Below are 23,572 nucleotides of genomic sequence, written 5' to 3'. Positions count from 1 at the left end.
CAAACACACACTCACACACACACACACACACACACCGCCACCCCCATCACCACCATCAACAACAATAACGATTACGTCAAATGAAGCAAAACCTTTACTTTTGTGTCTTGAAAAACAGAAGATCTTAGTACCTAATCCACAGATATGCTAAATTAAATCTTTACTTCCTTCATATGCAATAGGTGCTTCTGGCCTCTCTCTCAAACTCCAACCCACTTGATTTAACTATCTTCTTCCTCTTTTCCTGTCTCAGTATTTAATTATATAACACGTTTATGTGCATCAAAATCAAGTATTCTGTACTGTTCATAATTATATGTGCTATACTTTTATGGCACCACCAGTGGGGTAGGTTGGTTTACACCAGCATCACCACAAATGTTGACAATTATGAATCACTAGGCAATAGGACTTTTTCAGCTCCATTTTATAATCCTGTGGGGATACTGTCATATACTCGTATGCAGTCCATTGTTGACTGAAAAAAATATCATTACACATCTCATGACTGCGGTCTCACTAATAACAATTGCACTGTAACTTCTATAAAATATGGAACACCATAGATGAATCTCAAAACATTATGCTAAGAAAAAAAGTCAAACATAAAAGATCAGTGCTGTATAATTTCATTTATGTGAACTCCTAGAAATAACAAAAGTATGGTGACAGAAAACATTAATGGTCGCCTCAGGCTGGGGGCCTTGGAGGGGATTGACTACAAAGGGGCATAAGGGAACTTTCAGGAATGATGAATATGTTCTAAATTTTGATTATGCTGGTGGTTTCACAGATGCACACGACTACCAGAATTCATTAAATCGGACAATTTAAATGAGGGAATTTATCACACGCAAACTATGTCTCAGTAAATCAGAGGAAACATATATACATTTCTGCATACAAACACACATACATACATAAATACATATAATACATATAAAATCATAAATATATAAAATTTTGAAATGTCTCCAAAAACAAAAAGATTCCATTTAAATTCAACTGATGAATTCTGCTCAATTTTCCTCTGATTCTAAAAGAGTTTTCTTTTCTTTTTTTGTATTCTACCTCATGTGCTAAAGGACACTTACCCAGGTTATATTACATATATTACATATAACCTGTGTCTGAATGAATGAAAGTGAGTGAGGCTCGTTCGCATCTCCCTGGCTTGGGTTCAAAAGATGTCTATAGATTTGCATTTGTGAACTAATGAACACTGGCTACGTCAGCTTTAGTTTGACCACGCTTCACCTGATAAAGAAAATGTAAGCAAAGTTCAACAAAGAAACAGTGCAGTTTAGGAAAGATCTTCACAGTCTTTCATTGTAGTAAGCTTGGTGTGGTCCCTTCTTTTCCATCTCCCAGAGGAGTAACTGCATAAGTTCTGCTTTCTGCTCACCTGCCTCCTCATGTCAAATTTGGCATCTCTATTGCAAGATAATTGCTGCCTAGACTATTCAGTTAGCTTTCAATTAAGTATTGCTCATTATAACTGCAAGACAGTAAAACATATGTCATTTGATTAGCCAAAAAATTCAAAAATAAATTACATCCATTTTTATGCCAACATGCACTTCACCTAATGAGACATTTGTCGTCTTGTTATAAAATTATTGTTGTTTCCCACTAGGTTTTCTTTCTGCTAACTTGCTAGCATCCAGCCTATTGGGAACATTTTATTAACCCTTGCTTTATTTACATTGCCTAGAGCTGACTGTCCAGTATAAGTAACATAAGCTGCATGTGATTTTGTAATAGCCATCGGTAATCAGCAAGATTTTACAATAGCCATGGCTAGTGGCTATTATACTGAATAGTGAGCGCCTAGATCTCTGAAGTCATGCAGATGTGCTTTGTCTCTCTAATCCTTTCAGGTGCTAGTGACCAGATAGTTTGATATGATCACATGATCATCTCTATTCCTGTTATATAGGATTGACTGACTGACAGGACAATTGTGGAGTGAACAAAATCTATATTTAAAAGACATTAAGACTCAAACTCAGGAACCAAGGCAGTAGAAAGAATTACAACATGGTTAATTCCTAAATAAAAAATTTATTAACTTTAAATAATTGTGTGTATTTACACATAATAAAAACAATCTCTTTATAGAAAAACCAAAGATTGTATGTGATCTTATTTCCTCTAGAGATATTTTAAGTGCCCGTAGGCAAAATTTAAATATTATAGGCAACAATTAATATTCATTTCCTATTGCTACATTAACTATCTAGAACAGAAAGTTATATATATACACACAATAAAACTTCTTCATAATAGTAAGTGTTTGCATATCAGCTTAATCCCCGATTATTTACTGTGTCACTTTATATATCAAAATTTATTATCTATTATGGAACAGATGTCTCTTAATTTAACAATGTATTTTTTTCTGATTGTAACAGTATTTTATACTTACCTAAGAAATTTTTGAAAATAAGAAAGGGAAACCTGTTGATACATGGGCATATTTTCTTCCAATTCTTTTTTTCTGTAAACTTTTTCTGTTTCTTATTCTGTTTTAAAATTTAAAATTATAGCATATATTATATATTTGATTCTGCTTTCTTCCATTTAATATTATATTGTGACCATGTACATGTCACTAACTACCCTAAAAATAGAAGCTACATAATGTTCCATGATACAGATCAACTATAATTTTTTGACACTAGGGTTTTCCATCAGTTGTTCACTATTATAATTAAAAGTAAGGCAAATATATTTATTCATAAATCTTGACCACATCTCTGATTATTTCCTTAAAATTGATTTCCAGAAATGGAATTATTGGATCAGAAGTACCAAAGGAATACTGTATTCTCAGCTCCTTATGTCTTTTCCAGGGTATGGACACGCCAGCTACAAACACTTCCAGGCCCTGTGTAGAATCTGAACTGATCTTTCTATAGGAAGGAAGAGTGACAAATATAATTGGAAAATTGGAGAGAGAGGATACCTTCTTGTATAGGTATAGTTTCTGTGAAACACATCCCATCCCCTGACATCTTGGTTCACTTAGCTCTTCAGGTAAGATCATCAAGGTAGGGACCCCCACCACCACCACTCCAGCAAAGAGTGACTACCATTTTAAGCCTCAGGACCTGTAAGTGGGATGGGGTGGGAGAGGAAGTCAGAGTTAGTAGATCCCAAGGTCTAGGATTAGTTAAAAGAGAAGAGGCCCCAGTAAGTTCTCCAATTCATTTTACTCGATAGGCCTGTACTTTAGAACACTTTGTACTCCTTGATTCAGATTTGGACTCTAATTTATTTACAAAAATCCAAGAGGGGAAAAGAGTCAATAAGCAGAATTCAGGTAACAACTCTTCACTTAACCTCCAACAAAAGGATATAAAGCAAAAACTCAGGGAAGATAGACCAGCAAATTCATACTTAGAAATATTCCTTCTGCTCCAAATACATAGCAGTGATAAACATATACAGATATACATATGCAAATATATACATAAATATGTACTGGTTCAAAAACAGGAGGCAAATGGAACAAACATGGAAAAGAAATGCAAAATGGCACCTGGACTCTGTCTGGATCAAGAAGTAAATAGGAGCAATTAGAAGTTCAGCTCCTATGAACTAATGCAGAATAAAAGTGATCCACTAAGCCGGGCAGGGAATCCAAGCTTGATCCACTGCTGAAGACAGGGTTAGGTGAAGGATCTGCTATTCATGAAAGCAGACTGAAGAAAACTACTACCAGCTCTGCACACAGGTAGGCAAGCAGATTATAAGACCCATGGGAAGCCAATTTATTTAATAGATGAAACAAAATTCCAAAGAAAATGATGATATCTAATGCTAAGAAAGACATTTATTAAACTTAATACAAGTTTGAATTTATTCTAAGTGACATTAATTTGATACAACAGTCTGAATGACTTTTAAATAAACATCTTAGGTCCTTCAATGACATAAATGAAGGAAATTAAGCCATAAAAAAGAAAATTATCAAATAAAAGGAAGCAGAAATTTTTCAAAGGACAGGTGGACATAGAAAAGAGATAATTAGAAATTTTAAATATAAAAACATGAACATTGAAACTTTTAAAATCAATGAATAAGATGAATTTGAGAAAGAGTATGGTTGAAGAGAGAATTATCTAATCAGATAATAGTCTGAGGATTCATCCAAAGCAAAACAATGAAGACAGAAAAAAATAATACATACACACACTCACATATGTGCATGTACATACATACATAACACACATGCCTACATACGTCTAGAGTAGTAAGAGACATGGAGAAAAATATTGAGAGATGTCAACATATTTGTAACAGGACTCTCACAGACTACAACATAGAAGAGCAATTTTTGCGAAATTAATGACTGGAATTTCTCCAGAATTTAAAACATATGTCCTCAAATAAAACATGGACTCCAACTTCTATGATAAATTAAAAATAAATTCACACTTAACTACAGACTGGAATTGTAAAACATCAAAAAAATAAAAAATCTTACAAGCTGGGAGAAAAGATATGTCATTTAAATGAAATACCAAGATTGACAGGAGATTTATCTTTGCCAGAAAAAGATTTCAGAAGATAATAGAGTAAAATCTTTAAAGCATGGAGGGATAATAACTGTCAGTTTTGCCCTTAATATTTTTTGCGGTTTGTTCATCATGATCTCTCCAACATCTAAATGGTGGAACATATCAGGGTTCAATGTTGGATCTCTTCCTTTATCTCCTCTCACTCTCTCATGAGCTCATATAGTCTCATTGCTTTAATATACCCATTGTTGCATAATAAACTCCCCTAAAACTTAATGGCTTAAAGTAACAGTTTATTATCAGCTATCACTGTTCTGGGGGTGACATGCTCAGCTGGGCAGTCTGAGGCAGGAGGCATAGAAGGCTTATTCATTTACAGGTTTGGTGCTTAGGCTAGGGTGGCTCTACAGTTAAGAGTCAGTTCTGCATTTCAATTTCCATGAAGGGTTCTAAATTCCTTACAGCATGGTAGTCTCAGAGTCCTAGATCTACTTACATGGTAGCTAATGCCCAAAGTAAATATTCAAGAGACACAGGCAGAAGCTGCAAGGGTTCTTATCACTCATCCTTGAAATTCCTAGGACATCACTTATGCCATGTTCTGTTGGTTAATCATTTCACTAAGGCTTAGCGTCTATTTTCAACAGAGCTGCTAGAGTGGTTACCTTAAATCTATGACAGATCATGTTACTGCTGTACCAAAACCCCCACTGTCTTCCTATATCATTCAGAAAAAAAAAGCTAAGTCTTTACCCTCAATGACATTACCTTATGCACACTGAGTTTTGTTCTTTGAATTTATCTCAAAGTATTCTTCCCCACCCCATCCTCAACCTTCATCTTGCTCAGGCGCAGTAGACTCTTTGATGTTCCTTGAACACATCAGATATTGGATACCCTCCCACCTCAGGGTTTTGCTCTTATTTCCTCTACTTAGTCCACTCTTTCACCAGATATGTGCAGACCTTTTTCCCTCTCAATCTCAGAACTTTGCTCAGATATCATCTTCCTGTTAAGACTTCCCTTGCAAATCTGCCCACGCCCAACATTCCTCATCCCCTTCTCTACTTTATATATTCACCACAGGCATTGTGATCATTAAAAATACTATTAATTATTTAACTATTTAATAATTAATTACTGCTATCTCTGTCCACTAGACTGTAAGTTTATAAAAACAAGGATTTTTATCTGTTTTCCTTCCTGACGGAGCACACAACTGAAACAGTCTGGCATATTTTAGGTGCTCAATATACAGTGATGTGCTGGCAAACATTTAATGACCAGATCTCAAAACCAAAACCAAAACAAAACTTTGATTTGTAGCATTTGAAAATGTCCATGATGTATGTATTTCCATCATCCAATTTCAAACTGTCACTGAAGATGGATTTGGGAAGCAATAAAGACAATTGGTTCTCATGTGTCAGTACAAGTGGACTCCAACATGCCACTGTTCTATTTATTTAAATAACAGGGGGTGGGGAAAGGAAGGAAGGAAGAAAAATGTACTTATATTATAATTCCAAATGGAGGGAAATAAAGACTTTTTTTTTTATAAACAAAGACCCTGGGAATTTACCACCCACAAACTCTCATTGAGAAAACTACTATAAAAAAATGCATGATTAGAGGGGGACAAGATCTTGGAGTAGATAAATGCTGTACTTGCCTCTTCCCATGACCACATTAAAAATCCAACTAAATTATAGAACAATCAACCTGGAGAACCATCTGAAGACTAGCTGAACAGAAGCCCTATAACAAAGGATATAAAGAAATAGCCACATCGAAATTGATAGGAGGGGCACAGATGCAAAACATGCTAACCCCATACCTGAGTGTGATGGTTGAGAATCAGGAGAGATATCATGCTCATGCCAATGCACCCTGAGCAGAGTGAGGGACCTGAGCCCCACACTGGGCTCCCCAGCCTAGAGTACCAGTGCTAAGAGGAAGAGCCCCCACAACATCTGGTTGTGAAAACTGTGGATTTTGTCCCCTTAAGTGAGATAAAAGGTTGCTGTAAATGCAGACAGCCTTATCCTCTTAAAGGGCCAACACACAGACTCACTTGCTCACAGGCACTCACTCTGGGTTCCAACACAGGGGTGGATGGTGATACTGGATGTGTCAGAGACATACAGGGAGAGACTGAGTTGTGTGGCTGCAAGGTGAGGCCTGGAGGGAGAGATGCCATTTTTCCTGTATAGAATCTTTCTCCCATCAACTGGTAGGCAGGCACAATTTTCCTGTGTTGAGCCCCCCTTCTGAATCTGCATGGGCCTTGCAAACTCCGCTTGCTCATCCCTGATGACTCCCTGGGACACTGCCCCCACCCAACTCACACAAGGCTGGAGGCTCTTTCTTGGCCAGCAGCCATGCCTGGCCCATGCTACAGTCTTTCTTGGACAACTCTGGGGTTTCCATGGGTCCCAGGTGGGTGATGGATTGCCTCAGTGTGCTCTGAGCCTTCAGTGAGAAGCTCCAGGTTCAGCACTGGCATCAAAGCAGAATGTACATTAATCTGGTGAGCACCACTTGCCCCACCCTGGTGAGTCCCTGAGACACTCCCCCACCCCCCAATCGAGAGAGAGAGAGAGAGAGAGAGAGAGAGAGAGAGAGAGAGAGAGAGAGAGAGAGAGAGAGAGAGAGAGAGAGAGAGAGAGAGAGAGAACGCGCGCGAGAGAGAGACTTTGGTATTTTGTCCCATAACAGCTGCCATAGCGCGGTAGTACTCCGCTATCTCCGTGCACTGATTACTGGGAGTTGTAGTCTCTACCAGTCTGTACCAGCAGGCATGGCGGCCTTCATTGCAGGGGGCTGTGGAGCAGCAGTGGGACTGGCTTGGAGTACTGGAGCCGCCAGGACGCTGCTCCTTGCGCCGGCCTCTGTCGCCTGCCGTACGTGGAGTGAGACTTGCGAGCCCGGGCGCGGAAGGGCTAGGCTGGGGGTAGGCGAGCCTGGAAGCAAGGGACACCTCGGCGGCGGCCCCTAGTGGGACCGCGAGCTAGGGAAGATTGCAGGGTTCCACGCGAGCTCAGGACAGGCCCGAGTAGTGTTAACGTCTGTTGTCCGCTCCCGCAGGGGCCCACGCGGGGCCGGGCCGGCAGCAGAGCACTGGACCTTCCGAACCCGGCGCGTTCCGGCCGCCGCCTAAACCGGTTATCGTGGACAAGCGCCGGCCCCCGCGCCAGGAAACCAGGTGAGGCCCGTACCTGGGCGCGATTCCCGCTTCTTGTGTTTGTGCGCTCGCGATCAAAGAGATCTCGGCTGTAAACCGGACCGTCAACTCCCACTCTATGTACTTGTGTGCGGGATTGTTGGGTCCGCGTGTGAAAGCCAACTCAGGTTTATCTCCCTCTCTTCTCCCAAGCCCGTATTGAGTTTTCTCTGTAGTCTTATTAAACCCGAACTTCAAATAGAGAGGGATTCTTTGGAGTTGAAGCTCTTTACACCAGCATTTGGCCTGTATCAAGAGTTTTTCTCAGAATCACGTCTTATTTTACCCGTTTACGTTCAGGAGTCAATCTTTTCTCGCCTGGGTGGAAATGCATTGGCCAGGACTCACCGTGTTTTCGTTTCCTGGCAAATGCAGTACAGTGGTAAAAATTTCCAGTAATTTGTGTCTGAAATTTACTCTTCAAAACAGTGTGCTTAAAAATCTGTTTCACTTAAAAGAATGCTGGTAACGTTGGAGGTACCTGTAAATTTAGATGACTTAGGAGTTGCAGAAAGTGTTTCTGTAGACCTGTATAATAACCTCTTAAAAAGGCAGTCTTTGGGAGGGAAAACTTTAGGCTTTCCCTAAAGCCTAAGATTATAGGCTTTCTGAAAGGACTCTAGGTTGTTGATTGGATTATTTCTGCATGCTTGTGTGTTTGTTTAACATTTCAAATATTCTGAGTTAAACTTGAATTTATGGAACCTAGAGATTTATAAAAGACTTCCTTATACAACTTTTTTTTTTTAAGGTGGAAAAGGAATATCACTCTTAAATGATAACACTTAATTCAGTCAAATAGAATGTAAATTGTATAACTACTTTGGGAAACAATTTTTAGTAAGTTTGAAGTTGTGTATACCTTTCCACCCAGGAGGGTATACAAATTAAAGAAAGTAATAAGTACAAGGAGATATGTACAAGAATGCACACAAAAGTAGTGTTTGCAACAAGAATTCAGAAGCAGCCTGGATGTCCATCAGTAGGTGAATAGGCAAATACATTCATATAATGAGCTGTTATACAGCAGTGAAAAATGGATGAACTAAAGCTGACAAGGATGAACTTCACAAATATGATATGTGAAAAAAGCAACCTACAAAAAAATTGATATAGTGTGGTAGCATTTTTATACTGACCAGACATACACGCATATACGCATATATGTGGAAAGTATAAGAAAATGTACAGGGGAAATTTTCCACTTTCACAGAGCAGTCAAACCTAGCTTTCCCAATAGTGGTACAAACTGATACTATGTGCCTCCTGATGTGGCAAAATAAGATCACATCATCACCTCTGTAATATTTTTACCAAAAATGTTTAACCTTAGTCTAGGCATGTGGAAACAATAAATAAATGCAGAATCCAGAGATGGCCTATAAGACAGTAGGCTTTGATTCTTCAAAAATGTGTTATAAAAATACAAAGATGGGAAATAGTTCTAGTTTAAGAGACTAAAGAGACTAACAACCAGATACAATGTATGAAGGTTGATTGTAGCTTGGATTGAGTAACAAACAGCTGTAAGAGACATTTTCCAGGACAATCTGGTATATTTAAATAGGAACTATGTATTAGATTATATTACTGAATTAATGTTGAAATTCTTAGATGTCATAAAGGAATTGTAATAAATGTAGGAGAATGTCATTCTGAACAGAAGCCTTCTAAAGTATTGAGGGATGAAAGGCCCTGCAGCTTGCCATTTGCAAATGGTTCAGGAAAAAAAATTATATATATATATAAAGCAAATAAATAGCAAACTAGGTGAAGTATATATAGGTGTTCATTGTATTACTATTTCAACTTTTGATAGGTTTGAAAAATTTCAAAGTAGAAAATTGAGGAAAAGGAAGAAATTCATAGGAATAATCGCCAAATTTGGTTAATTCCATCATAGTAATTAACTGTGGGGGTAGGGAGGGATGCACAGGTGCTCCAACCACATTGATAATTTATTTCTTGAGATGGGTGGTAGGGACATGAATTTGGATTGTAGTATTATTTATACTTTTCTATAGATTATTCCATAATAAGTTTAAAATCAGTTAAAGACGAGAATAGGGAAATTATTTTTAAAGTCAGTTTGCAATTGTTGATTTATGTGTTTATAACTTTTCCAGCATAGTTTATTGTAACATGTACAGCTCAATGTGAGGCCTGTGGTTATGGTTGCAGGCTTTGGAGTCTGCCAGATATGGCTACATGTAAATCTTGACTTGATAAGTTTATAGCTAATATAATAATAGGTCAGTTATTTACCCTCCCCAAGCTTAAGTTTTTTCATCTGTGAAAAAAAGATGACACCAAAGCCACCTGGTTGTCGTAAGGATTAATTTATGCTATAAATGTTTAATAAAGCTTTTAACACAATGCCAGGTGAGTACTTAGGGTGTTAGCTAACTGCATAAGCACTGACAACAATTTTAGAAATAAGATTGACTTTTCTTATGTAGTGAGGGAAGAATAAAACACTTCAAACTCATAATCCTTTTTTAAAAAGAAAGCAACAGATTTTTTTAATGGTCTTTAAAGTTTGCATTTAATTTTTTTTTTTCCTGCAGGTTCTTGAGTCCTGAATTCATTCCTCCAAGGGGAAGAACAAATCCTCTGAAATTTCAAATAGAGAGAAAAGATATGTTAGAAAGGAGAAAAGTACTCCACATTCCAGAGTTCTATGTTGGTCAGTAAGAGCTGGGTGCTTTCATTATTAGTGGCTTGCGGGTTAGTTTTCTTGGCATAGAGAAGTTTGTTTTTTCACATATCTGGGTTTTGCCCATATGAGGTACTTATTCCTAATATTAAAATCTTCAGGAGGTTATGAAGTTATGTAGAAATGCTGTTGCTTGTTTCGTATGCGAAAGTTCATGTCACTTTTGAATTTATAGGAAGCATTCTTCGTGTTACTGTGGCTGACCCGTACGCCAGTGGAAAAACCAGCCAATTTCTGGGGATTTGCATCCAGAGATCAGGAACAGGACTTGGAGCTACTTTTATCCTAAGAAATACTATCGAAGGACAAGGTAGGTTCCATTTCATTATTTTGATTTTCTGGAAAATGTGATCTCAGGATTCTTTTTTGTTTTCTGCGTCCTGGGATAAGACATCTGGAACTTGCAAGTGCAGGGGGCTCTGACTGGTATGCGAATTGTGGCTGTTGATTAAATACAGTTGGTGCTCTGCTTTCTCTTGAAGACTTCTTTCTTCTGTTACAGGGACAACAACCGTTAGAAGTAGACTTTCCAAACTATGGCAGCATCTCATAGGAGGAGACGAGTGACTATACAGCAGTGTGGGGACATACATTTTAGGCGCAAATAACCCATCAGAACATTGTAAACATAATGATGTCCTTATGAGTTACTTTCTCCTAAAATGAATGGCCCCCATTTTGCTTTATATTACACCAGTCACCACAAGGATCAGTTTTATGAGAATCAGAGGAATTTTTAAAAAGCCAAAATTATGTTTGCTGTGCCTAATAAGGCAGAGGAACAAGTGGTAAAATTTTAGAAAGATTATGAATCAAAATGGCCGGTTATGAATCAAAATGGCCAGAACAGTGAAGTTTTGTACTTAACGTTGAATGCTTCATTATCTCCAGCAGTGAAGTGTTATATTCAAAAAAAATTGAACGTACGAGAGTGATTGCTGTGGTCCTTATCCTGTAATGACCTGGGTGCTGTGCGTGTAAGAGCTCAGCAGGAATTGGCTGACTGATCAATTGATTGAACTTGTGCATCCAATCGGGTTGCACATTTGGGGAAACCTTGTCATAGAAAGTATGAGCATAGGTGTGAATCAGAAAAACCTGGGTTTGATTTTCTTCTTTAAAGTTGAGATAATAAAAGTTTCTATCCCCCAGGGTTGTGGTCAGTGGATTGCACATGAAATGCTGGACACAGAATACTCAAAAGTCTTAGCTCCTTCTGTTTTGACTGTCACCTGCCTGTACCTTTCCCATTGATACTTCCTTTTTTGGTGGTGTTTTCTAACCCACTGGCTTTAAATACTACCCCTATGATGACAATTCCCAAATATGTATCTTGAGTAGTGACCCTGTCCGGTTCCAGATTCGCATGGACAGCTACCAATTTGGCATCTCCATCTGGATGTCTTTCAAGCATAAAACAAGTTCAGAAGAACTCTTTATTTCCCCTCTCAGTGTGTTCTTTTCACGTTTTCTTCTATTTCCATAAATGGTATACTCCCCACCCTTTTACTTAAACCAAAAACTTAGGTGCTGTTTTTCATTGTTCTCTTTCACCCATCCAGTCAACCAGCAAGTTTTCATGGCTCAGTCTCCAAAAAGTGTATCCCAGTTTTGTCTGTTTCTCCATCTCCGTTGCTGCTGCTCTTGTCCATGCCACCAGACGCTGCTTGTATTACTTTCCTGGCCCCCCAAGTTATTATGCTTCACAAAAATGGGCCTTTTTCTGGTTGTACCAACATGGCACACTTGTTAAGATGCCAGGGCCTCTGCATGTGCCATTCTTTCTGTTTGGAGTATTCTTGGCCCTCTGTTGTATCAGTGTAAATGTCCTCTTTTCAGAGAGGCTTTCTCTGACTGTACTATTTAAAGTTGCTTCTTCCCCAGTCACAATGTTGTCACCCTGTATTGTTTTCACTATATGAAATTATCCTGTTGGTTGGTTTATTTATTGTTTGTCATCCACTAGACTAAGTTTTATGGGAAGAGAAGGATCTTACCTGTTTTGTTTTTGCTATAGGCACAGCTCCTAAATCAGTGCCTGGACCAAAATAGCTGTGTAGTAAATATTGGATTAAATCCAGGTATTAAACAATAGGTGTTAATTTCATATATTTTACTATTTGTATTTCTCTTGGGATTATTTCAGGAAACCTCAGAATACACTCTTGCCCTTAACTGTTTGATGATACAGATGATATATCTTAAATTATTACTTGTAGCATCTTGGAAGCACTCAAAGTTGTTCCTAGCTTGCTTCATTTGAAAGGTTCTGGAGCAGGGGTGTCAAAACTGTGCCCGCGGGCCAACTACGGTCCGCAATCCATTGTTATTTGGCCCACAGCAAATTCCAAAAATATATTTAGTTTACTTAAATAAACCAGGTGAGGCAATACGTACTTCACCTTGAGTGAGTGGCCCAGCTGTTTGTATATTTTACCGCATATGGCCCTTCGTAAAAAACATTGAAAACAGTTTGGACACCCCTGTTCTAGAGTGTTACAAACCTAGGCCATCCTTATGAGGGCTTCTAAACCAAAGTTGGAACTGAAAAATATACTTACTCTTTTTGCATCATTAATCCTGTTGCTCTTAATGTAGAAGATAGTTTTATTTAAGTAATTGGGAAATAAACAACATGACAGAGTGAAGAATTTACTCAAATTTTTCTCCAACTAAGTTAATGTTATCAGAACTGAAGAGGTACATGACAATACATGTGACGCAATATATTTATGGAAGACATCATTCTTTTGACTCTGTCATTCTAATTCCAATTTTCTTATTTTTTAATCTATATGAATTTTAGTTTCTTTCAATCATCTTCATTTTAAAGATTACAAGTTCATGTCACATTTCCTATGTGCAAAACCCTGTGCTAGTTCCTTTACGAAATAGTTCTTACTCTAGTGTGAAGTTTCTGCTGGAATCAGGATTCACATTGTAAGAATGTTATTTTTCTCTTTTTCAGGTGTTGAGATTTGCTTTGAACTTTATAATCCTAGAATCCAAGAGATCCAAGTGGTCAAATTAGAGAAACGGCTGGATGACAGCCTGCTATACTTACGAGATGCCCTTCCTGAATACAGCACTTTCGATGTGAATATGAAGCCAATAGTACAAGAACCTACCCAGGAAGTTCCTGTTAATCAGGTATATGTTGTACCTTTGGAACTGAAAGTTCAAGTATAAAATAAGACTCATCTTGCTGAAAACTTTTAGAAGAATTTTGCTTATAACTATCAGCCTAATTTATTATTATTTTTTTAACTGTCTTCCTTAGCTGAAAGTAAAAATGAAGCCTAAACCCTGGTCCAAACGCTGGGAACGTCCAAAATTTAATATTAAAGGAATCAGATTTGATCTTCATTTAACTGAAGAGCAAATGAAAGAAGCTCAGAAATGGAGTCAGCCGTGGCTTGAGTTTGATATGATGAGAGAATATGATACTTCAAAAATGGAAGCTGCAATCTGGGATGAGATTGAAGCATCAAAAAAGTCCTGATCTGAGAATGAATTTAGCTACTTGCAGAAGATATACGGACTCACAGAAGATTTTTTTAGAGACCAGTTTAATTTCATGTATAAAGACATAGTCATTAAATCAACTAAGCATTCATTATTTTATGAATACTATTTAAAAAAATAAAATTAGCACATCAGTTTATTACTTTAAAAAGAGAAATGCATGCCAAGTGGTCCGGTGTCCATTCTCTTACTGGAGGCAAAGCTACAATACAGTCAAACTATTACCAGAATGCTCTGCATTAAGCCTAGAATCTGAACAAAGAAGTGGGTAGGATGATTTTTACATCTGTGACATACATTATGAATACAGAAAAATACAAGGTTTAAAGAATAATAGTAAAGTGAGCAGTCATGTATCCACCATCAAATTAAGAAGTAAAACTTTTAGTAATACCTAAGAAGGTTAAGAAACAGGAGACTTAGGATCTAAGGAGATTCCTGTGTGTCCGGAATTGGATCCCTCCCCTCTCCCAGTTGTAGGCACTGTCCTCACTTTGTGTTAATCTTCCCCTTGCATTTCTTTTAGTTTATTATGTACTTATGTATTCTTAAACAATATATTTAGTTTTGAAAACTCTGTTGGCAGGTATATTAATTGTCATTATTACGTGAAGGCTTCAGGGAGAACATAAAGCCTTTGGGTCATCGTCTGGCTTCAGTTTCCATGGAGTTTACAAAAATCGCTTTTGAGAAAATTCCTGGCTAAGGTCATGAGTGAGTTCTGCTAAATAGAAGGCTCGCCACGGCATTTGGCAGGGCTAGCACGTAGACTGAGTAACTGACGTCTGGCAGAAATGTTGGAGGGAGTAGACTGGTCTGTATTTTCTAGTTCTCAGCTCATGATGAATCAATCAAGCCCCAGCTTGTAGGAGGGGATCAAAACTACTTCTGTAGGGTGATACGAGTGTCTTGTTGCGAATGGAATGGAAAGCTACCATGTTATCAATCCTACATGGATAGTTAGGGCCAGGCTCTCCTGGGCAGGTTGTTCCACGGGTAAAAGTATGGTGGTAGGATGGATGGGTCTGGATGAGGGCGACCTGTCTTGAATCGCTGCTCAGATCTACGCGCTTGTGCCCAGTTATTTTGGGTTTTGCATTCAGTGGTCTGTGCTGATCTGTTTTCTGGATTCTTTGTTTTTCATTTTATTGGCTACTAATTTTGGTGGAGCACAACCTTTGGTATCTTCTGGAGGAAGTATGTGTGGAGGTACATTTTTGTAAACCTTGCATATCTATCATATTTGATATTGGATAAAATCAAATGGGATGTAATTTTCCTTCAGAATTTTGAAGGTATTGCTCCAATGTCTCGTTCCCAGTTGTGTTGAGAAATCTCACGCCATTTTGATTTCTGCTCCTTGTATGTGACTTGAAAGCTTGTAGAATGTCTCTGTCCTTGGGGTAATGAAATTTCAGTGATATGTCTTGATGTGGGTCTGTTTTAATTCATTATGTTGGACATTTGATGAACACTTTCAATATGGTAACTCAAATCTTTCAGTTCTGGGAAACTTTTAGTGTTCTGTCTTTCTGGAACTGTTTTCATGTTGGATTTCCAGGACTAGATGTCTGTTTTTCTAATCCCAGCCCTGCTCCATCTCTGTTTTTTTAGGTCTTTAATTCAGTGTTGCAACTCTGCTATCATATTTTTAAATCTCAAGATCTCTTTGATTTCTGAAAGCTCCTTTTATTACATAGTATTCTGTTATTTTATATTCTTGTCTATGGATTTTTTCTGTTACCACTGAGGATATTCATGATAGTGTTGGTGTTTTTTCTTGTGAAATTGCTTTTCTACAGCATCTATTTCCTCCAATTTTTTTTCTTTCTGTGGGTATTTATTTCTTTTTCTATGTTTTAGGCTATGCTAAGACATTCGGCAATACTTGATTGTCTTCTTATGGTTGACTAGTAGACTAAACTGATTCGAAGTTGGACTTGTGGGAAGGGGTTCTCTTTAGGATAATCTGGGTGGACTTTTTTGGGAAGTCCTCTCCATGTGAATGTCTTGGTTTGGTCAGACTCTCCAGAATAGAGTTTTCCAATCTTCCTCGAGGGTAAGACTCTCTGCCAATGTTTTGGGAGCCACACTGGGGAAGAAGTTTGGGATTTCTGACACTGTACACGTATATGGACATCCTGTCCACCCCCACTCCCCTTTTGGCTTAGGAAACCTCTGGACTTCAGCTTGTGTGTGGGTGGGCCAGACAGACCTCCAAGTAGTTTTCATCAGGTTATTTTAGCTATTGTCCTTCACCCCAGTTGCCGAGGTACTGGATCTACCAGTGGACAATTCTGAGGAGTGAACTGGGTTGATTTTCACCTTTGTCCACTGCTGGCTTGATTTGCCTTTCTTTAGTCTGCTAATCCATCCATATCCTTTTTCAGCTTTCAAAATTTTGTTCTGGTTGTTTCTTGTTCTGTTCTCTCCTGTGGTTTTATATGTCATCCATATGCTTTCCAACTTTCTTACTGCTTGTACATTGTCCTATTTTTTCTCCTTCCTGTGGATTTGTCTTTGTCTCTGTGGTATATTTTAATGGTCATTTGAATAGTTCATCTGACAAATTAATTTATAGCTACTTTTCCACTAATAGTGTTCTTCTCCAAAAGAAATTTTTCAGACACTAACGCTTGAGGTTCTCAATATTCAGGGCTTCCCTGATCCTTTTCACTACGAGATGTTACACATCCATTAAATTACTTTCAAAAAGCAATGGACATGCCATCATTCACTTATTTAGATTACTTGCTGAGATAGCCTTTCAAAATAAAATTTTACCATGAGCCTATATTCTATATTTTTCTTTTCTTTTAACTTGTTGGAAGATAACCAATGCCTGTTCTCATTTTACATTGATAAACACACTTCAGTCGTCTTGGTAAAAGGGCAGCTGAATGATACCTATCAAGATCTAAAGCTGTGTAAATGTATGATCAGCTCATAGTACGTGTACTCATACCAGTAATGTTTCACTCTAAGATTGTCTAAAATTCTTGTGAATTTTCCCCTAGAAACAAAGCGTATCTTAATACATTAAATATGGGTAGTATAACAAATTTTTATTGTGGTAAGACATACATAACACAAGATTTGTCATTTTAGCCATTTTAAAATGTACAATTTCAGTGGAATTAATTACATTCACAATGTACAGCCATCACCACTATCTCCAAAACGTTTTCATCACCCCAAATAGAAACTCGAAACATTAAGTAATAACTCCCTATTGCTCCCTCCCCTCAGCTCCTGGTAAGCTCTAGTCTCTATGAATTTGCTTATTCTAGACACTTATAAGTGGAATCATATAATAATTGTACTTTTGTGTCTGGCTTATTTAATCTATTTTCAAGATTCATCCATGTTGTAGCACGTATCAATTTCATTTTATGGTTAAATATTATATACCATATTTTGTTCATCTGTCTATTGATGAATACAGGTTATTTCTACCTTTTGATTATTTGAATAATGCTGCAGTGAACATTGACATACAAGTATCTCTGAATTGCTGTTTTTATATTCATTTTAAATATACTCCAAGTATATACCTTGGAGTGGAATTGTCGGATCGTTTCATATTTTTAAATTTCCCTTATAATTTCTTTGACCCATGATTGGTTCAAGACTGTTGTTGAATTGCCACATATTTATGAATTTTCCACTTTTCTTACTGATCTGTACCTTCATTCCATTGTGGTCAGAGAAGATACTTAGTATGATTTTAATCTTTTAAAATTTATTGAAAATTGTTTTGTGGCCTAACAAAGGGTGTATCCTGGAGAATGCGCCATATGCATTTGAAAAAAATGTGTATTGTGTTGTTACTGGGTGGAATATTTTATATACGTCTATTAGGTCTAGTTGGTTTTAGTGTTCAAGTCTATTTACTTACTGATCTTCTGTCTAAATGTTTTTTTCCAATGGAATATTGAAGTTTCTAACAACTATTATAGAACTATCTAGTTCTCCCTTTAATTCTGCCAGTTTTGCTTTATATATTGTTGGGCCCTATTGTTTGGTGCATACATTACTATAATTATTGTATGTTCTTGATAAATTGACTCTTTTATCATATAATACATATAATACCCTTTTTTGTTTCCTCTTTGTAACAATTTTTGGCTTACAGTCTATTTTGTCTGATGCTAGTATAGCTAGGCTGCTCTCTTTTGGTTACTATTTACATGGAATGTCTTTTTTTATCCTTGCACTTTCAACACATTTGTGTCTTTGGAGCTAAAGTGAGTCTTGTAGACAGCATATAGCTGGGTCTGGATTCTGTGTGTGTGTGTGTGTGTGTGTGTGGTGTGTGTATCCAGTTAGCAACTCTTGGCTGTTTGGAGAGTTTAATCCATTTATATTTAAAGTAATTAGTGTAATGAAGGACTTCTACCATTTTGTTATTTGTTTTATGTCTTAGTACCATTTTTGTCTTTCATTTTCCTCATTACTGCCTTCTATGTTAAAATTGATTTTTTTGTAGTGAACCGTTTTGATTCTCTTCTCATTTTATTTTATATATTTCTTAAATGTTTTGCAGTTACCACAAGATTTCATTTAACATCCTCAATTTATAATCTAGTTTGAATTGATACCAGTGTGACTTCAATAGCATACAAAATCTCTATTCCTATAAAGCTCTGTTCTCCTTTTATATTATTGATGTCACAAATTACATCTTTATGTATTGTGTGCCCAGTAACACAGATTCATAATTATTTTCTATCCATTTGTCTTGTAAATCACGTAGGAGATAAAAAGTGGAGCTACCAAACAAATTGACAATAATACTAGCTTTTATATTTTCACATGTATTTACCTTACTGGAGATCTTTATTTCATCATACAGATGGAAGTTACTTACTGTCTAGTATCCTTTCATTTCTGCCTGAAAGACTCCCTTTTACATTTTGTGTAGGGCAGGTCTAATTGCAATTAGCTCCCTCAGGTTGTGTTTATCTGGGAATGTCTTTATTTCTCCCTCATTTTTGAAGGACAGTTTTGCCAGATACAGAATTCTTAATAAAAAAAAATATATTTTTTTCCTTGTGATGAGAACTCTTAGAATTTACTCTCTTAACTTTAAAATACACCATACAACAGCGTTAACTGTAGTCATCGTGTTGCATATTACATCCCTAATACTTACAACTGGAAGGTTTTACCTTTTGATCACCTTTATCCAGTTTACCCACCCCACACCTCTGCCTCTGGTAACCACAAATCTGATCATTTTTTCTACAAGTTTTTGTTTCTGTTCCACATAAAAGAGATCATACAGGGTGGCTGGATGGCTCAGCTGGTTACCTCTGAACAACAAGGTTGCCGTTTCAATTCCCGCATGGGATGGTGGGCTGCGCCCCCTGCAACTAAGATTGAAAACGGTGACTGGCCTTGGAGCTAATCTGCGCCCTCCAAACTAGATTGAAGGACAACAATTTGGATCTGATGGGTCCTGGAGAAACACTGTCCCCCAATATTCCCGAATAAAATGAAAAAAGATCATACAGTATTTGTCTTTCTCTATGTGACTCATTTCACTCAAGAATAATGCCCTCAAGACTCATCCATGTTGTCGCAAAGGTCAGTATTTTTTATGGCTGAGTAATATTCCAACATATGTATCTCACAACTTCTTTATCCATTCATTTGTTGATGGACAATTAGGTTGTTTCCTTGTCTTGGCTACTGTAAATAATGCTGCTGCCATCATGGGGGTGCAGATAATCCTTTTACGTAGTTGTTTTGTTTCCTTCAGAAATATACCCAGAAGTGGAAATGCTGCATCATATGGGAGTTCTATTTTTAATTTTTTGAGGAACCTCCATACTGTTTTCCAAATGGTTGTACCAATTTACAATCCCACCAACTGCAAAAAGGTTTCCTTTTCTCCATATCCTTGCCAGCATTTGTTATGTCTTTTTGATGATGGCCATTTGCACAGGTGGGAGGTGACATCTCATTGTGGTTTTGATTTGCTTTTCCCTGATTAGTGATGTTGAACACCTTTTCATGTACTTGTTGGCCATTCCTATATCTTCCTTGGAAAAATATCTATTCAGGTTTTTTGCCCATTTTTAAATTGGATTATTTGTTGTTTTGCTATTGAGCTGCATAAGTTCTTTATATATTTTTGGATATTAACCCCCTGTCAAACACATGGTTTTCAAAATTATTTTCACATTCTGTGGGTTGTCTTTTTATTTTGTTGATCATTTCTTTTGCTATGCAGAAGCATTTTAAATTTGATTTAGTCCCACTTATTTATTTTTTATTTTGTTGCTTGAGCTTTAGGTATCATATCCAGAAAATCATTGCTAAGACCCACGTCAAGGAGCAGTTTTTGCTGTTTTCTTCCAGGAGTTGTAAGGATTCCAGTCTTACATTTAAGTTTTTAATTGAGTTTAATTTTTGTGAGTGGTAAAATAGGGTTTAGTTTCGTTCTTTTACATGTGAGTATCCAATTTTCCCAGCACCATTTACTGGAGAGACTGTATTTTCTCTGCTGAGTATTCTTGACTGCCTTGTCAAATATTAGTTGACCATTTAAGGATGGTTTATTTCTGGGTCAATTTCTTTCCACTGGTCTGTTTCCGTTTTTATGTCAGGACCATACTGTTTTGATTACTGTAGCTTTATAATATAGCTTGGAATTAGGAAGTGTGATGCCTACCTTTTTATTTTTCCTCAGGATATGTTGGCTGTTCAGCATCTTTTGTGGTTCTATATAAATTTTAGTGTTATTTTCTCTTTCTGTAAAAAATGCCATTGGAATGTTGATAGGGATTGCATTGAGTCTATAACTGTCTTTGTGTGTAGTGTGGGCATTTAAACAATACTAATTCTTCCAATCCATGAACACAGATATTTTTCCATTTATTTGTCTTTCATTTCATTCATCAATAGCTTGTAATTTTCAGTGTAGGGATCTTCTACCTTCTTGGTAGAATTCTTAAATATTTTTATTGTTTTTAATGCTATTGAAAGTGGGATTTTCTTATCTCTTTTTCAGATAATCCTTATTAGTGTATAGAAACAGTACTGATTTTTGCATGTTAATTTTGTATCCTGCAACTTTATTGAATTTGTTGATTAGATCTAATAGCTTTTTGGTGGAGTCTTTAGGATTTTTCTATATACAAAATCATGTGATCGGCAATAGAGCCAATTTTACTTTTTTCCAATTTGGATGTGTTTTATTCCTTTTTCTTGCCAGGTTGCTCTGGCTGGTACTTCCAGGACTATGCTGAATAGGAGTGGGTGAGAGTGGGTACTTTTGTCTTGTTACTGATCTTAGGAAAAGCTTTCAACCTTTCACCATTGCTTGTCAATTATGGCCTTTATTAATGTTGCAGTGTATTCCTTCTATAGCTAATTTGTTAAGAGTTTTTACCATGAACAAATGTTGAATTTTGCCAGTTGCTTTTTGGCATCCATTGAGATAATTATGTGATTCTTTTTCTTGAATTCTATTAACACGATACAGCACATTTATTGATTTGTGTATGTTAAGCCATCCTAGCATCCATGGGATAAATCTCACTTGATCATGGTGAATAATCCTTTTACTATGCCACAGAATTTGATGTGCTAGTATTTTATTGAGAATTTTTGCATCTTTATCCATCAGGGATATTGGCCTGTAGTTTTGTTGTAATGTCCTTTTCTGGCTTTGATATCAGGGTAATGCTGACCTTGTAAAATAAGTTTGGAGTGTTCCCTCTCTTCGTGATTTTTTGCAAGAGTTTGGGAAGGGTTAGTATTAATTCTTTAAATGTTTGGTAGAATTCATCAGTGAAGACATCTGGTCCTGGGCTTTTCTTTGTTGGGAAATGTTCTGATTACAGATTCAATCTTCTTACAGTAACTAGTCTGTTCAGATTTTTTATTTCTTCCTGATTCAGTGTTGGTAGGTCATATGTTTCTAAGACTTATTCCACTTCTGTTATGCTATCCAGTTTGTTGGTGTACAGTTCTTCACAGTAGCTTCTTATGATCCTTTGTGTTTTTGTAGTATCAGTTTTAATATTTCCTCTTTCATTTAAAATTTTGTTGATTTGGGGACTCTCTTTTTTCCTTTGGTTAGTCTAGAGTAAGGTTTGTCGATTTTGCTTATTTTTTCAAAAAACCAACTCTTAGTTTTGTTAATCTTTTTTATTGTTTTTCTGTTCTTCATTTTATTTATTATTGCTCTCCTTCTACTAACTTTGCGCTCAGTTTTGTTGTTGTTGTTGTTTTGTTTTGTTTTTAGTCTCTTGAGGTGTAGAGTTAGGTTGTTTATTTAAGATCTTACTATTTTTTCAATGTAGGCACTTATTGCTATAAACTTTCCTCTTAGAACTTCTTTTGTTCCATACATTTTGGTATGTTGTGTTTACATTTTGTCTTAAGGTAATTTTTAAATTCCCCTTTAATTTCTTCTTTGACCCATTGGTTGTTTGGTAAAGTGGTATTTAATTTTCCTGTTCATTAGTTTTCCAGTTTCCTCCTGTTGATTTTAATTTCATACCATTGTGGTTAGAGAAGATACCTGATATGATTTCAATCTTCTTGAATTTGCCAAAACTTGTTTTGTGGCGTAACATATGGGCTATTCTAGAGAATGGTCCAGGACTCCTTTATCATTATATAATTGTCTTCTCTGTTTCTTTCACCATTTTTAGTTTAAAGTCTGTTTAGTCTGATATAAAGTATAGCTACTCCTGCCTTTTTTTTTTTTTAATTACCATTTGCTTGAAATAAGTTTTCCATTCCATCAGTCAGTGATTGTGTCTTTAAGGTGAAAGTGAGCCTTTTGTAGGTAATAATTGTTGGATCTTGGGATTCTTTTGTTTTTTAAATCCATTCAGCCATTCTGTGTCTTTGATTGGAGAATTTAATCTATTTACATTTAAGGTAATTATTGATAGGTGAGGGCTTACTATGGCCCTTTTTTTGTTCATTGTGTTCTGGCTGTTTTGTAGTGTTCTTGCTTTCTATCCTGCTGTGTGTTTTTTTGTTGTTGTTAGGATGTCTTGTGGTATCAGTATGCTTTGACTTCTTCACAATGTTCTTCTGTGTATTTACTACAGGTTTTTCACCCTTGTACTTTCCGTGAGGCTTACAGAAAACATCTTAAAATTATAACACTCTATTTTAAACTGATAACTTTGATAGCATTCCTAAAATTTAGACTTCTCTCCCCTCCGATTATAGGGTTGATGTTATAGTTTACATATATTTTTATATTGTGTATCCAGTAACAGATTATTGTATTTATGGTTATTTTTACTATGCTTGTTTGTTAACTTTTAAACTAGAGTTATATTTGAATTACACACCATCATTACCATATTAGAGAATCTAACTTTGACTATATATTTGTCATTACCAGTGAGTTTTACACTACTTTATGTTTTTATGATGTAAATTAGTATTCTTTTCCAATAAAAGAAATTCCTTTAGCGTTTTATTGTAAGGTCTGCCAGAGTTTTTGTAGGAGTGTTGCTGGGCTATGCAGCTTTCCAGGTGGTCCCAGTTAGGCTTTATGGTCAGGTGGGGCTGGGAACTACACTTAGCAGTTGCCTTGGCTATGAA

General features: G+C 36.7%; 1 protein-coding gene across 2 annotated transcripts; it reads left to right on the top strand.

The window, feature by feature from the left end:
- The first annotated feature begins 7,291 nt into the window (after positions 1 to 7,291).
- MRPL19 (mitochondrial ribosomal protein L19) lies at positions 7,292 to 14,151 on the top strand. Of its 2 annotated transcripts, none has more exons than XM_019719683.3 (6): positions 7,292 to 7,429; positions 7,614 to 7,731; positions 10,317 to 10,435; positions 10,641 to 10,775; positions 13,434 to 13,615; positions 13,746 to 14,151. In XM_019719683.3, exons 1-6 carry the CDS (start codon positions 7,327 to 7,329, stop codon positions 13,965 to 13,967), a joined length of 879 nt encoding a protein of 292 aa, XP_019575242.2. In that variant the 5' UTR covers positions 7,292 to 7,326; the 3' UTR covers positions 13,968 to 14,151. The 2 variants fall into 2 exon arrangements, with proteins under 2 accessions (XP_019575242.2, XP_074188341.1); XM_074332240.2 differs by having other exon boundaries at positions 7,292 to 7,438.
- The last annotated feature ends 9,421 nt before the right edge of the window (positions 14,152 to 23,572 follow it).

The sequence above is a fragment of the Rhinolophus sinicus genome, chromosome 2 (genome assembly GCF_057876585.1).
Source record: "Rhinolophus sinicus isolate RSI-liver-muscle chromosome 2, RSI-T2T, whole genome shotgun sequence".
NCBI classification, from domain to species: domain Eukaryota; kingdom Metazoa; phylum Chordata; class Mammalia; order Chiroptera; family Rhinolophidae; genus Rhinolophus; species Rhinolophus sinicus.
This window is presented reverse-complemented; position numbering and strand designations above follow the sequence as displayed.

Bases quoted from the DNA above. Each gene is read 5' to 3' on its own strand.
- MRPL19 (XM_074332240.2), top strand. From the start codon at position 7,327: ATGGCGGCCTTCATTGCAGGGGGCTGTGGAGCAGCAGTGGGACTGGCT. The intron at 7,439-7,613 runs GTGAGACTTGCG...CCGCTCCCGCAG, and splicing joins TGTCGCCTGCCGTACGTGGA to GGGCCCACGCGGGGCCGGGC. The intron at 10,776-13,433 runs GTAGGTTCCATT...TCTCTTTTTCAG, and splicing joins AAATACTATCGAAGGACAAG to GTGTTGAGATTTGCTTTGAA.